Here is a 15,727-nt window from a genome sequence, read left to right as displayed (position 1 = left end):
TGAGGCTCACTTGTACACAAAGAGAAATATCACGAGTGTTTACTCGTAGCAGGTAACTCATTTGCATACTTTTGTCATCCAGCTGGCAGGCCTTTAAAAATTTTATTTTTTTCACTGGAAATCCTCCCCTGTGGTGAAAAACGCTTGAGCAAAACATCTGCAGGTTGTGTTGCTGCTTTGTAAGATTTTGGATGTGTGAGGCAACGCAATATGAACTCGTCCAGTCGTGTTTCATCTAAGACTTGACGCTCGACCGTGTTTATGCAAAACATGTACGCCGGCGTTGGTATAAAACTAAATTGTAGCTGATATGAAATTAAATACGCTCAGGTCATCAAAAATTCAATTTTCACGGCGCTACTATGCTCAATTCATCAATAACCAATGTGTCTTTGATTTTTCGATAAAAGATACAAGGTTTGTTGAAAGCGGTATTGTTTTTGTTGCTTGACTTAATTCTTACAAAAACTTTCATGCTATTAATAAATCGTTTTTGACGTTTCATTGAAGTGTCTTTGATCTTAATGTTCTTCAAAGACTACCGTAAATTGTCTTGGATGTTTACGAAAAATATGGTAGTACTCAGGTGTCTTTGATTTTTAGGCAGATAGCTTTATTCGGCCAGATAAAATGTATTTGATGTTTACAAAAAAAACAGGCATATTGGATATTACAAAATAATTTTATCCGTCCGTCCATCTGTCCGTTTGTCTGTCCGCTCTAAAACTTTTTTTTGCACAAACAACTGATGGTTTATCACAAAATATATTTCTCACAATAAAATATGACCAGAGCCAAGTGTGGCTGGCATGATTGAAGACGGGATGGAAAGTAAAAGCAGAAGGCAGTCGTGGCTCCGGGGAGGCGAGTCCAGTATTTGTTAACTTGACAGGTCATTAGACGAACAATTGAGGTGTGCCTTTGTTCGCCAACCTAAATCAAGTTGCATTAGCCAACATATTGACTGGGTGTGGAGTTAAACATTTTGAGGCAGAAACGATTTAAAGTGCAGGGGACATTAGAAAATGCTTGAACTCGGCGGCCACAGCATTCAAAACTACCAGGAGGAAAAATCATTTATTTCACTTACATTTTGGACAGACTGGTTTTTGCGGGGTAAAAATGATTTATTTATTTATTTTTATATTTATTTATATTTTTTTATTTTATTTATTTAAATAAAATTTCACTTAAATTTTGGACAGACCATTCTTTTGTGGGGTAAAACTTGTTGGAAGCCGCAAAAAACTGAAAAATTGCGAAGGCAATTCATTTTCCAGTGAGACGACACTAAAAATGAAGCCAGAGTTACGATGAAATCAAATAATATGCACGTGTAATAATGACCCAGTCAAAGTGTTGATCGATATTTGAAAAAGTTTCTGAAATTTCTTAGCGTGAATTTCGAATCAAGTTCACTTGACGTTTCTCCTCACCATGAAAAACGATTGCAGTTCTTCACCACGTTTTTTTTCCAATTCATTTCACCGTCAATTCTTCCCCACCGCTTTCCATTCCAATCCATTTATTCCCGCGGAAGCACATACACACACCCATATTTTGTCCTTCACTTCACTGGTCGTTAGAGTGTAAACGTGGAAACAAAGCGCACTACATATTCACTAGCCGATATCGTACGTGCTCGTATTTATCTACGCGCCCGCGAGTCATTATACTCGCTCATTCTGGCATATTACATTCTCCATTGTGGGCTTTTAAAACGGATAATCCCCATCACCCCTCCTCCCCATGTTTTTTTCCGGCCTTCTCCACACCGGCAGAAGTTTGAAGCCTGCATCGTAATCTCCACAATGTCAAGGCGGGGAAAATGTCTCTTCTCCAGCGGCGAACATTCGCTAGGGTCCAACATCTCTCAGCATGCCAGGATGTTTTGGGAAAAGCTAATCTGCTGATTTGAAACGGAACCAAAAAAAAAAACAATGGTGTTGTAATCCGTCACTTTTTTAAATCCAGGAATGGGGTGGTGCAGAAAGAAAGAAAGATGGAGCTATTTCATGCCTCGCCGCTTGCACTGTTTTTTATGAACCACCACACCCTCAATGTCCCCCCACTTCGGGATTTATAAAGCCTGTTTGCAATAGTCAGACACCTTTTAGAAGGACGAAGGTACTTTTCATAATTAGGAGTGTGCATGTGTGTGTGTCTGGCTGCCTTCTCTCGCTCGAGTGGCAGTAATTTAACTTGAGCAAAGATAAGACCTGGCATCTCCGGGAGAAGGTGCAATTTCCTTGGCTGTCTTTCCTGTTATTCATTTGACAATTGGCAAACAGCACACAGGATCTAATTTGTTCCTCCGCACGGACACACAAGTGGACCGATTTTAATGATCGCATGTGCTGCTTAACTTTTAATGCCTTCTGTCAAAATAATAAAAAAGAAACTAGCGTGAATATTTACTCAAATAATAATAGTTTGTGTTGTTATAGGCTAAAAGTGGCCATTTTGTGTGTGCGTGTGCTTACGAGGCAAACAACAACTCGTTTGTCTACAACGTAATCACCACGGGAGGTGTAACAGACGGGCAGCAAGTATAAATCTTCAGGACTGTGATTCAGTGCAGCGACCGTGTCTCGGATGACCACCCTCGCGTTGTGAAATCATCGGCCCAAGACGACGACAATGGCTCTCGGCAGCCGTAAAATGGCCGCCCTTCCAATCGCCGTGTTTTCTTCCACTGCAATGTGGCTTGCCTTTCCTCTAAGGTCTCGTTGTTATGCCCGGTCCGACCATGCTGCCTCAGGGGTAGTAAGAATTCTATATTCCAGTCAGAACCAACCGGAAACCCATTTATTGTAGACCCTGTCTTGGACTTCACAGCACAGACATCAGACTGTTGGCCAGACTGCATTGAACTTTGCAGGCTTTTTTTTGTATTTTCCTATCACATCTGGTGCATTCTTTTTTTTTCATGTTTTTGGAAGGGTTGAATTGCCGCATCCGAGGCCAAAATAAATTCTGTCGTGTGACGACAAGGGACCGCTCGGCGTTTGTAGCCAGCCCACCTTTTAAACATCCTTCACAGGCACCATTTCCATTCCTGTTTGAAGCTTCTAGCCAGCTTGTCTGTGTTGTTGTTGTTTTTTTTGCTCCTGCACGGGGACTTACGAGGGCATCACTCACCATGCATAAGCCTGAACCGGTTAAATTTCACTAATAACTCCTCAGTAGTCTGTTTTTCAATAACCCGATTGAATGGTCGTGGCTAATCTATTTGGAAATTTTCCCAGGAGGCTCTCGCTACATTAGAGGTGTGAAGGTTGCACGTCTGACTAGCATTTTCACACTATTTTTTTTTCTTCAGGTGAGCCAACATGTTCAAAAATGGACAGTTATTAAAAATCAGACACAAAAATGAGCGGAACATAGCTTTCAGTTGACTAATTACCTCTTCTGCCTTGTGTCTATAAATACACCCTGCATCCATCAGGTTAGCTGGAAGCTAGCAGGAGACAGCTAATCAACGCAGAATGCTCAGTAAGGCTTAACGCTTGTCATGAGGAGTCTCAAGTGGGGGCCGTGTCACAATTTCAGAATGACACTTTAATGCCAGAAAAACACACAGTAAGTATATAATAGCGACAAATGAGAGTTTAGCATCACCCATCTGCTCGGATTGTGGCTCTTTTGGGTCGATTCCCTACTCAGACTTCTTCAAAGTACGAGTCCTGGAAGCGACCCAAACTTAAATTGAGAAGGATCGTTTGAATTTGATTTCATTTGATCTACCACCAAGAAAGAATATATACGAAACGATTTATGCCACGCTCTTTCTCGGCAGGTACCCCGGTGACCCAGGTGACCGCCACCGATGCTGACGACCCGGTTTACGGCAACAGCGCCAGGCTAGTCTACAGCATCCTGGAGGGGCAGCCCTATTTCTCCGTGGACCCCAACTCAGGTGAATTTTTTTATTTCCTCATTGACAATAAATCATTCAAGCACAAAATCACTCGCGCTCTTAGCTAGCAGTACACTGACTAAAATTTGAAATGTGTGTACACAAAAAATGGCCGTAAAAATCGACTTACTTATCATTTCTAATTTGTTACATCCCAAAAAGAAGAAAAAAAAAATAGAAGTCCCTCGTGCTAAATGCTTACGAGCACCTGGGCCGACAAAAGCTTCTTTTTGTGCTCCTTGCTATTGTTTGCCCCTCGATCAGATCCCCGCAAGATGGCTCATTAAATTTAATCGCGGTTGTTAATATGGCGTGCCAATCCTTTTCACCGGTTCCGAGTCGACACGGTGTCGGACAAAACGGTGTGTGAATGAACACCGCCACGCCCACAACGGGCCACAATGCCAGTGAGATAGGCTTCAACGGGAGGTGGAGATAACATCTTATTGGATTATTTCAATAGGCCAAGAACTCTTTTAGTATTTAAACATTGTGCCCTTTTCATTAGCCGCTGACACGTAGATAAACCGGCTCACAATGTCAGCCGAGGTCAGGTAGGGAGATATGTTATATTTTATATTTACGGCAAGGACACTTGGTGGTTTCAAGGTCCTCTTGTAATCTCTGTAATTATTACAACGAACTAATCACCATTTTGTGGGTCTCATCATACCCGAAAAGTCACCAAATCTTAGCAAGCACCTGTGTCCCAATTAAACTGGAAGTTTTATAAAACTCTCGGCGCCAATTTTATTGATCCACAATATTTTCATATTTGTGAAGATGCAGGGAAAAAAAAAGTCTTTAGAAAGTGAACGTGGTTTTTGGGCTTGACGGTTGATAATTGGCTTCCTCGCCCTCTCATTTTGACAGTAAAGCTTTGACCAAAACCCGAAAAGAGTAATTAGGTTGAATAAGGAAAAAACATGCGGCGATCGTGTCAGTGGCCTTAGATGATTTTTAATGAAGCCACGTTGGCGATCTTCACTGGGGATCTTTCGCCCCGGCTTCAAAAGTTAATGACGGCACAAATGGAAAGTATTATCAGCTTGCCGCACATGTGATTGCAAAAACCGTATAATGGCCGCCGCCGCTGAATAGATGAGGACAAAAGGCGGGCGGCCTCGATATCAGCGGGACACATCGGCGCTTTTCTCCGTCGTTGTTTGCGAGGGGATTTAGCCAGGTCAAGCGATCATCTGTGATATATTGCGTGCTCGGACAATGAGCGGCATCAAAGCCCTTATTAAATCTACATAATTGCGAGATTCGTAAGCAGGAGCCTATCTGCCGGCCCGGCCGTCCTTAATGCAGCACGGTCGCATGGTTATGAATTCATATTGATGATAAGAGTAATAATAATGACGTGCCCTCGTTGCCGTTATGAGGCAGAAAGACTCGAGAACCGTCGTCGAATCATCAAACACATTCCAGCTACTTGGATCTGTTGTTTCTTTCAAAACTGTATTTTCTCGTTTTTTACTTGGGAAGAGCCAAAATCTAATAGGAAGCTTGAAATATTTGCTTTTCAAGATGACGTTCTAATACGTGTCTATAAAGGACAAGATTACATGAATTATATTAATAACACATGAGACGTAAACAAGTCGGGGAAAAAGAGAGTGAGACGGCGAGGACGAGAATATTTATGTGCATAATTAGCCGGGACACTCGGTCCTAAGCGGAGCCGGCCTTGTGCTCGCCATCGCCGCGGTCTCACAGCACCTGCAGTCGGGAAAGAGATCATCCACAATAGCGCGCGGCATTAGCATTCCGTGCTAGCTGCGCGAATGCAGATGGCTCGTTCACGTACGGCAGATGTTTTAATGAATCTTAATGAAAAATAAAAACGGTAAGCGATGATTAAGGAGTGTTTGACACTTTGGAATGAAAAGCTGCGGATGAATAAATCAATAAATAAACATTGAGGCCCACTTTATCACTCCGCTAGGTGGTTGGGTGGGTTGGGGGGGAATCAACTATGGAAATGAGTGTTTGTCTATCCTCCCATTTTTGAGTGATTAGGAATTAATTTGAATAATCAACCATGATCAACTTCAGAGATGAGGAGCGCGCCAGTCACTGAAGTGCCTTCGTCTTATTTTTGGATTTGTTTGTTGCTTGTTGCCTGACATGGCCTACCTTCAAATCAGATGCGAGTTCCACACACATTGTTTCACCACACATGTACACACACACACAACTTTCCTCAGGCAAGAACAAGGAGTTAAAAGTACTTTGGAATATTTGATCCGAATATAATGACTTGTAATGGAATATTTATGGAATATTCAAGTTCTCCCTTATACATTTTTAGTTCTTCAGACCTTTCCTGGTGCATCACATGACGGGTAGATGGTGCACCTCATATATATGTGCCTTTTAAAATGGTATACTGATTCCATATTAGTGACTAAATATGATTGTAGATCAGGGGTGTCAAACTTATTTTTGTCGCGGGTCGCATCATAGTCATAGTTTGCTTCAAAAGGCCACTAAAATTGACACGCCAAATAAATGTATGAACGTCTCAGTTTTCAAAACAGAGACTAATAAAAACTGTTCAAATATTTAAAAATGAAATATTGAAATCAAATATTTAAAAATAAAATGTATTTAAAAAAATGAATGAAAATAAAAATTGCTAACAATATCTCTATTCTTCAAAAGTAAAAACAATTTGAAATTTTGACATTCACATATGAATTCCATGCACAATTTGTCTTCGCGGGCCACCTAAACTGATATGGCAGGCCGTATCTGGCCCTCAAGCCTTGGGTTTGACACCTGTGTTGTAGATTGTAGAACTGGTGAATGACGATGACTTTTCTACTTGCTTGAAATTTCGCATTGACTCCTCCACCAGACTTTCCCTGATTTTTCTCTCCATGCTTGAAACTCGAAGGTTAAGACTTGCACAAATGTGATCTACTTTCACCTCTGCCCGTGACCTCCCCAAAAAAAAACAATCTGACCCCTACTGGTGCTCCATCTCTGCGGACAGCAAGCCTCCAGAATACAAAATGCAAGCTTCACCCTCAATGTTGTTTTTTTGGCCTAATCGCATTTTGTGGGGTGTGGAATGGAAGCTTTACGGGGTGTCGTGCCAAAAAAAAAAAAAAAAATGCCCCGAGTTTGATATTCATTTGATGATCTTGCGGCTCTCTGTTTCTCTGAGTGGATTATCCAGGGATGCCGCCGTTGAGCCCCTTTTTATATTCCACGCTTGTGGCACAGTCAATAAGGTCCAATTCTGCATACAGTAGCTCAGATTATACACGACACAAACAGCATCATTTGCACTCAATCCGAATACAAATGATGGCAGACTGCACAAAACAAGCGGCTGATGTATTTTTTTTCCGTATGCTAAGCGAAGAAAATAAATGTATACATATCCCTGCAGGGAATTCGTCACCTCGCTTTGCAAAAAAGTAGTGGTTCTGAAAAAATGCACGTCAAGTAATGTGGGCTGTGAAGGTTAGAACATTTTCTCAGCAGATGTTGGAATTCTAATTGGTCTTTGTTTTTTCCAGCCACCATCAAAATTGCTCTCCACGGGATGGATCGAGAAATGCGAGAGGAGTACCTGGTGGTCATCCAGGCCAAGGACATGGGCGGTCACATGGGCGGCTTATCCGGGACCACCACCGTCACCATCACCCTCACCGACATCAACGACAATCCACCTAAATTTTCAAAAAGTGAGCATCCCAAAATGACAAAATCTCCGTATCAATTTTTAATCAATTTTTGGCTTTTTGACAGATTTGTATGAGTTTGTGATTCCGGAAAACCTTCCCATCGGGCAGACGGGAGGCAAAGTAAAGGCCAATGACCGGGACATGGGCGAAAATGCCAAATCCACCTACGACATCATCGATGGTGACGAGCAAGGCGTGTTTGAAATCGTCATCGACCCGCAAACCCAAGAAGGCATCCTGCGACTCAAAAAGGTACGTAATATTTTTGCTTCCTTCCTACCCGGGCTGCTGTAGAAATTAGACAAAGCAAACAAACCACAGTTTTTATTCTTTATATTTGCTGTGACGTGAATCCACATTAGCCCAAGGACGTGCGGTTCCGCTTTAGTTCTGAGTGTGAACAATGACGAGCACAACGTGTAGGAGGTGTGCAGTGCAAAAACAACTCAGGCAGTCCGCCGGGACCACAAAGAACATCAGTCATAAAAAGCGCCAAATGTTGACAAAGTAAATGTCACAAGTATGTTTGTCTGTTTTAGGGCAACTTCTCGTCTGAGTGGGAGTTTCACAATTGTCTTGTTTGTCGAGTCTTTTGTAAAAACACAAACAGGAAACTTCCGTTTCAAGGCTCCAAGCCTACACTGCAGTAAAAGTTGAAACTTAAATTTTCTTTCCGGCCTCGGTAATTGTAAACAATTGCCATCACGAGATGGTGAATCTTTTGTGTAACGTCGAGAGCAGCTGCCGCGTTAGTCAGACGAGTGGGCGGACGGTGTTTAATTTTGAAAATGCCACTTGGATGAAGGTTGTTATGTAAGTCACTTGTAAAATTTAGTCGCATTTTCATTAACATCACAAGAATAAATTGTTTAAATAAACACGACAGGAACATTTTGATGTTTTTATTTCCTGAGAAGACACAGGAAGTTAGTGATTACTTTTGAAGGCCTTATGCAATTTGAATCGTGGTCTTAGTCCATATTCTGAAGTGTGAACACACTTGTCGGGCCCTCAGGGGAGGAAGAGGAAGCGATGACGCTGATGCGAGTGGAAGTCAGCTTCTTCGTGAGCTCAGTTCTTCTGGTCCGGTGAAGGAGCTTGGTGACAGACCAAAAAGACTCCCGCTGACTCATCCCATCCGGTCTTTAACATCTAGCGCTTGTTAAAAAACACTTTTGCTGCGAGGTTATCAGTTATCGATCAAACTTTTTGGGGTTGGAGGAGGTCTTCAACCGACTGGGTTAAATCGGAGTGCTGATTTGGAGAGGCTTATTTGCTTTTTGATGCTTCAAAAATATTTTTGCGGTTCACCCTCAGGCCTTTAGAAGAATGTTAGTTGAGCTTTCACCCCTGCAGCCTGCGCTGAACTTTGAAGTCTCTTCATGCTCAGTCAGTCCATCCAGATGGGATGCCGCGACTGGAAATGACACGAGGGCAGGCGGGGGCGGCGGAGTGTTCGACCTCACTCAAAATTTCTCTGTTGTTTCTTTGTGACTGAGCACATGTTGACTCCATTATTTCAAAGGTGATGTTTTACAAGACTGTGAATATTATCGACACCAAACAAAATGGTCCTTCGTGTCTCTTTGGGGGTCTTGAACCTTAAAATAGGAGTCGAATACAAAGTCTAAGGCCAGGGGTATTATCATAGTTTCATAGTTTCCGTCGAAGGGCCATAGTTTCCGTCGAAGGGCCATAGTTTCCGTCGAAGGGCCATTATGACCGTCAACACAAATACATGTATAAACGCCTCATATTATATACAGTATATGCTACAAAACAAATTGACAAATAACTCGTTTTCAAATCAGACTAGTAAAAAATATTTTTTTTTAAAGTGAAGACAACTGCAATTTTAGTACTGACATGAATTTGATTTGTCTTCACGGGCCACATAAAATGATGTGGCGGGCCGTATCTGGCCCCCAGGCTTTGACTTTGACACCTGTGGTCTAAGGGCTGAGGTAATGACTGCCACAGCTCACCAGCTTGCTGGGTTTGGTCATGCGACGTTGGCGAGCTGAGCCCTTAGGCAAGCTGAATTTTCCCTTTGAGTTTTATTCAATAGGTTCGCAACACGGTGCCATGCTGCAACACTTTTTTAGCATATTTAGCTTCAGGTTGCGGGCTTTTATTACAATACATAACTCATGAAATGAGATCCTCTCACTTGTCCGTTCGCTGACACTGAAGCATTTTGTTGAGAGCAAGTCAGGATAAATGCTCTATAACCACTGTGTGTGTGCGCATCCATGTGTGTGTGTGTTTGAAGCTATTTGGATGGTATTGGAATTTACTGCTGAGTACTTTAATGCCTCCACTCGACAGTAGTGAAGGTCAAAACACACAAGAAACCATGCTAATGCTGTCCTTGAGAGCTTCTGCTTTAAAAAGCATGATGTGCACTCACTAGCTAAAACAGAAGCCGTCGCTCGGGTTTTTATTGCATTAGGCTATAGTTCATTTTAATTTCAAGCACGAAACAAGAACAAATGACAACACCTGTTGGAACTTCGCGATTTACAAAATCCGTCAATCCCAACTGAAACCACCGATTACACACGACTCAAAGACAAATCACAACTTAAACAAGCCGCACATTATATTGCCAACTGAGTTCATTTCAACCGACACGAATGGGAACGTCACCGTTTCGCTTTACGATTATCTCGCCATAGTGCAGTATAACACTGACTTTTTTTCCCCCACTGGTTTTCATCCATATTTTACCAGGCCGACTCGAAAGGTGGAAGCAATATTTGGTTGGGTGAATAAAAGTCTCCAAAAGCTCACCCCTCTCTATTTCCATATAATCACTCTGACCATCCATGCACAGCCTCACACCGGCTTCTTTCCCGTCGCTAACCTTTGAATTAAAGTGTTATCCGCTGGCTGGGGGTCTGTCACCACATATGGAGGGATCAGAGGGAGAGAACGATGGAGGAGGATGAAAGTGCTCCAAATAGCTTCTCAGACCGTGGAGGAACGAACCTCAGAGAGGTTTTAGGGGCACCTAAAATTTTCTCGATGTGACCCGCCATTAAAAAGGATAAACCAGAACTGTGTTTGGGTCAATATAACACCCAATGTATGATTAGTAATAAAAAGTGAAGCCCAAAAAAATTTTAATAGGTCAATGTGAAAATAAAAATGAAAACTGACAAATAATTTAATAAATTAAATTAATATATAATATTTATAATATACAATTGAATAAATTAAATTATAACAAAAACTTTTTATCCTTTTTTTCCCAAACACAAACATTTAAAACAAGGTGGTTACATATTTATGATCGACCATCTGTGACAGAATCACTGCAGGCCAAGTACGGCGACTACAAAATCTTGCCCACATGTCAACATGCCCTGGACAAAACGTTTTAAACGCCCTTCGGAGAATTTTTTGATAGCCTACGCAGAGTGCTTGTCGTTATTGATTTTGTGTTAGCCGGGCAGCTAATAATATGATGTCAGCAAGAGCGTAAATAAAAAGATTCATACAAGGGTAATTGCTCAGCCTGACAAAGCATCATTTTCTGAAAAGTATCACGACAAAGCCCGACAGATGCAAAAGTAAATCAATTGTGTGCTCGCTGACAGAACAATAATCACTTACTGATTTTAAGTGACTATTACCCCAATAAGGATTATTTGGGTACCACTTTAGGCTAATCCTAGTCAAAATCATTGAAGTCATAGTCAAGCAGAAACTGTGCAGGCTAAGCTAACATTAACATGCGGATTTCCTTTCGTAATTTCTAGATGTTTATCTACAACTGATATAATTGACTTTGGTAACTTGGTTACTTCAAAAAAGACACAATCTTATTCAATAGGTGACTTAAAGCAATGAGAAAATGAAACTGAAGCAAAGCATAGACTGAGCAATGCTAATAACAACATTAGCTTATCGTCAATGTCATTATGTGAATCGTAAATTGTTACACATTGTGACTGTTCCTATTTTGTTTACTTTCAGGTATTAGATTTTGAAAGCCGGAGGACGTACACGCTCAAAGTAGAGGCCACCAACGTGCAGTCAGACCCCGGTGGCGGCATTGGCGGTCCCTTCAAAGATACGGCAACGGTTAAGATTGTCGTGGAGGACGCCGATGAGCCGCCCGTGTTCTCCAAGTCAATCTACACGCTGGAGGTCAATGAAAATGCGGCCGTTAATACCGTCATCGGCACTGTTGGTGCCAGGGACCCGGACTCCAGCAGCAGTCAAGTCAGGTGAGGAGTTTATTCAATTTTTCAGTTGGGAGTTACTACATTTCTGAAAACGTCACTAGTTTCACAAAGCTTAAGTTTATTTAAGTCTCAAAATTGGGTCGCCAGCATCCTACCAGAAAAATCAACCTAGTAACTACTGCAAACTTGAGAAACTCATCAGGGCACTGGTAAGTCAAGTTGTTAGTGTATTTTGGTGAAATTCTGCATCGTTTCACTCTGTCAGCTTTTCCGCTGTACAACCAAATGATGACCCCAATTTTCCCTTGCAGCACAAGAGGCGAACAGTCTCCAAGTTGTATTATTAAAATAAAGTTTGACACAGAGGTAATTAAATGTCTTCATTCTTGTGACCTTTCCGTACGTTTTACTTAAGAATCACACTCATTTCCACAAACGTCAGAAAAGGCAGCCAAAAAAAATGTAGATTATGAGTCGAAGCTGCCGCAATTTCTCACCCGTGACGATGACAAGGGCACCTTGACGATAGGTTACACAGGCAATTTCTCCACCTCTTCCATCCGCCGTGGCATTTCATTAATTCCCTTGGCGACTTTTTCCCAGGACACAACACTCATCAGGTTGTGTGTACTGTAATTGCGTGGCGGGTTGGCCGCCTTTCATAGATTGGCTCGAAAGAAAACGCCGTTGCACTTTTTGCTGTTCTGCATGCATGGTGGCATCCTCATGTTTAGTGATGAGATAGCCAGAAATGGAGGTTGTAGGATGTTACTCCCCTGGTAAAAAAAAAAAAAAAAAAAAAGAATGAAAAACTCTTTTAGGTCAGTCTGGCCTATTTTGTTGATGCCGGCTTGACTTTAAAGCTACAGCAAGTCAGGCAGGAACAGAGTGAATTAGCAATTTTCTCAATCCATGCTCACATTCCCATCATTATTGTCAAAAAGCGGCCGTGACTATGACAATAATCTCTTTGTGGAACTCCACATAAAAGCTTCCGAGGGTTACATTAACCTCACTAAATACTTTATATAATGTACACTTTCCTTTTGAGCTCACTGGAATCATATTGAGTCCAAGTATGCTCTTACCATTGTGTAGCTCCCCCTAAGATCTTTGTTCCTTCACACGGGCCGACTGTTGCCTCGGCTGTTTTATGCCTGCTCCAATCATAAGTACTTGCTGTTCCACTTAATGTGCAGAGAAGCCACAAAGTAATGAATTCCATTATGACTTATGATCAGCGGCGGTAGTAGCGGGAATCAGGTGAGCCAAAAATTATATATTTTTTCGTCTCTTGGGTTCTATTCTTCTGTTGTACACTAAATTATGTTTTATTATATTGTTGTTATTTATCAAAATGACATTTTGGAATATTAAAAAATGGGTAAACATACACCATCTTGATATTACGGTTCACGTTTGATTGACACCCATAGATTCGTCCTCTGTTTGTGTGGTAGAGTTGGCAGGAATATTTCAGTTCTTTATCTCCAAGGGCAAAGATACAATGGAACCTCAATATAACGGAAGCGAGAGATCAATCAAATTGCTTCTTTTGCACTGACAAGTTTGTCGGTACCGGAAATGGCTGCCATCTTGGCGGCCATGTTGGTTTTTCACTGGACAGTGACAGATGTATCCATTCCTAGCAACAAGGCTAATTTAGAAACTGACCTATTTAGTTATTTCAATAAATAAACTGATATAAAAATTTGTGTCATTAAATGCATTAAAAAAATCTTTATTTAAATTTAACTGACTCACCCCCCAAAAATCTATATTTTTTCAATGTGAACAATACAACTCAAATATTTTTCAAATCCAAACCAGGCCTTTTTCCTTGGTGAATATAAATCGGCTATATATCCACCGGCATGTCTGGGCGCTCATGTTTTGCTCATCCGACCTTTACGTCATCGAACGGCAACAAAGATCACGATGATTTGACGGTGCGAAAAGCAATGTTCTCTCCATTCTTTTGTGTTTTGTTTGGTAGCTACCCCGGCTTGCTTTGCATTACGGCATCACTTTGACAACAAAGTTATTCAACATATTTCTCGCAGCATGGTGATTGATCCATAGATGATCACCCCGCACGCCATTTTCCTTTCCGCCGTCGCCACACCGACCTCTTCAAACCCTCGGAGAGGCTTTCAGTGTTGCAGCAGCAGGACAAAAAAAGCCACTAAGGGGACTTGCGCTCACATGCCCTCGGCCTGGCTTAATGCATCCAAACAACGTTTCAGGTGCACTCCATGAAATCCATGCCTCCGCCGCCCTGCATCGCTCGCCGCTCCGTTATTTCTACCTGAGTGATCACAAATAAGACGCAACGTGACATCTCGCCAGCTGCCTGACGCAATTTTGCAGGGTTGAGCCATGACTGCGCTCCATTCGTAAATATGGCTGCTGTGACAAGCTTTGAAAAGATTTTATTTGACTTTAGAGAAGCCAGAATATTTATTTAAGAGCGGGAGCTGACATGCCGCCTGTGGGACCCCCGCTGAGTTGAAAAGTTATTACATGGGTAATATAACGTCTTTGTATGCTATTTAAAATATGAGCTGCTGCACAAGAAGTGACTTCATCGGCAACAGCGGCAATGTCAGACTTGATGTTGTTGAGGTCAAGAGAAAAAAAGAAAAAAAATGTTTTTCATTCCTAGCAACAAAGATGATTTTGACTTTAAAAGATTTATAAGCTGACGTATTTAGTTTTTTCAATAAATAAACAGATGTAAAAATTCATTAATTTCATTACATAAAATCTATATTTAAATTTATATGACTCACCCCCCAAAAATCAATGTATTGACGTATTTTATTTTATTAAAACAAATATACATCATATTGATTGGTAATGTGATTTAATTTCTAAATTTAAATAAATACTAATAAAATCACAAAAGTAATAATAATAATAATAAAGAAAAAAGTTATACTTAAATTGAATTTATTTTATCTTAAAGAATCAAACTGCAAATAATTTTATATTCAATATTTTAAACATGTCTAATTCCTAATTTAGATAATTAAAAGAGTTATTATTAAATTACAAGTTTAGATGTTTTTAAATACAATTTCACAATACACAAAGTTTGAAAATCCTCCTGTTGTGAAACATTTACCGCTGCTAATACAAAAACAACAGCTCCTTGGCGCAGGTAACAAGGTACATAAAGATGCTTTGTACCTTTTGATTGACAGTCGATTTGCAAGGGTTATTCACCACTGAGACTTTTCCCAGTAACGAGGAGTGAAACAAACAACGTGAAATACAAGTCACAATGTTCCTTTGCACGATGACAAAGCGCCAAGAAGCCAGCTAGGTCACGCTTATCCTGTTAAACCTACGCGGTTCACGTTATCACACTCTGGAGAAAAAAAAAATTGCAAATCTGGTCGCAATTGTATATTTTTATTTGCTTTTAATTCTTTCTCACAGTGAGCTGTCAGTTTGAGTGACAGGTGGCAGAACATTTCAGGCTGAGCGTCTCGTCGCTCAGCCGTGAGGCTGTCAGGAAGCCGGAGAAGAGATTCTCCTGCAACTGCTGCGCTCCCAAGTGGTTTGCTGCTGTCGGCCCGTCTTGAAAGTGCTTTTGCGGGGGGCCGGGGAAAGGGGGAGGAAGGGGGGAGTGTAGTTTTTTCCAAGGTCCTGGTGGACGTCTCCCCCCCCGACTGGCGTCTCGAGGAGTTTCCACCATTTCATCTGGAAAAAAAATGGAAATGTCACGGCTCGCTACGTCTCTCCAACAATTGGAATCTGGGCCATTGCTTTTATTTATTTCATTCTCTGTCCACACTTGCCTGTCACGGTTTCAAATTAGGGTTTTGAATTAAGGTTTGAGCCGGTGTTGAGGTATCAAAGTTTGCTGGCGCTTAAAGGTGAGGGTCTCGATTTAGGGTTGAAAG

At 41.4% G+C, this 15,727-nt stretch overlaps 1 protein-coding gene across 2 annotated transcripts in view; it reads left to right on the top strand.

Moving 5' to 3' along the window:
* The window catches only part of cdh8 (cadherin 8), a 68,396-nt gene that overhangs the window by 43,116 nt on the left and 9,553 nt on the right, over positions 1–15,727 (top strand). For both annotated transcript variants that reach the window (XM_037246549.1, XM_037246548.1), the window contains exons 4-7: positions 3,800–3,919; positions 7,456–7,623; positions 7,688–7,875; positions 11,605–11,858. In XM_037246549.1, coding sequence (XP_037102444.1) covers positions 3,800–3,919; positions 7,456–7,623; positions 7,688–7,875; positions 11,605–11,858 — 730 coding nt within the window. The remainder of the gene's footprint in view (positions 1–3,799; positions 3,920–7,455; positions 7,624–7,687; positions 7,876–11,604; positions 11,859–15,727) is intronic.

Source organism: Syngnathus acus, chromosome 3 (genome assembly GCF_901709675.1).
Source record: "Syngnathus acus chromosome 3, fSynAcu1.2, whole genome shotgun sequence".
Taxonomy (NCBI): Eukaryota; Metazoa; Chordata; class Actinopteri; order Syngnathiformes; family Syngnathidae; genus Syngnathus; species Syngnathus acus.
Note: the sequence above shows the minus strand (reverse complement) of the source record. Positions and strands in the feature narration are given on the sequence as shown.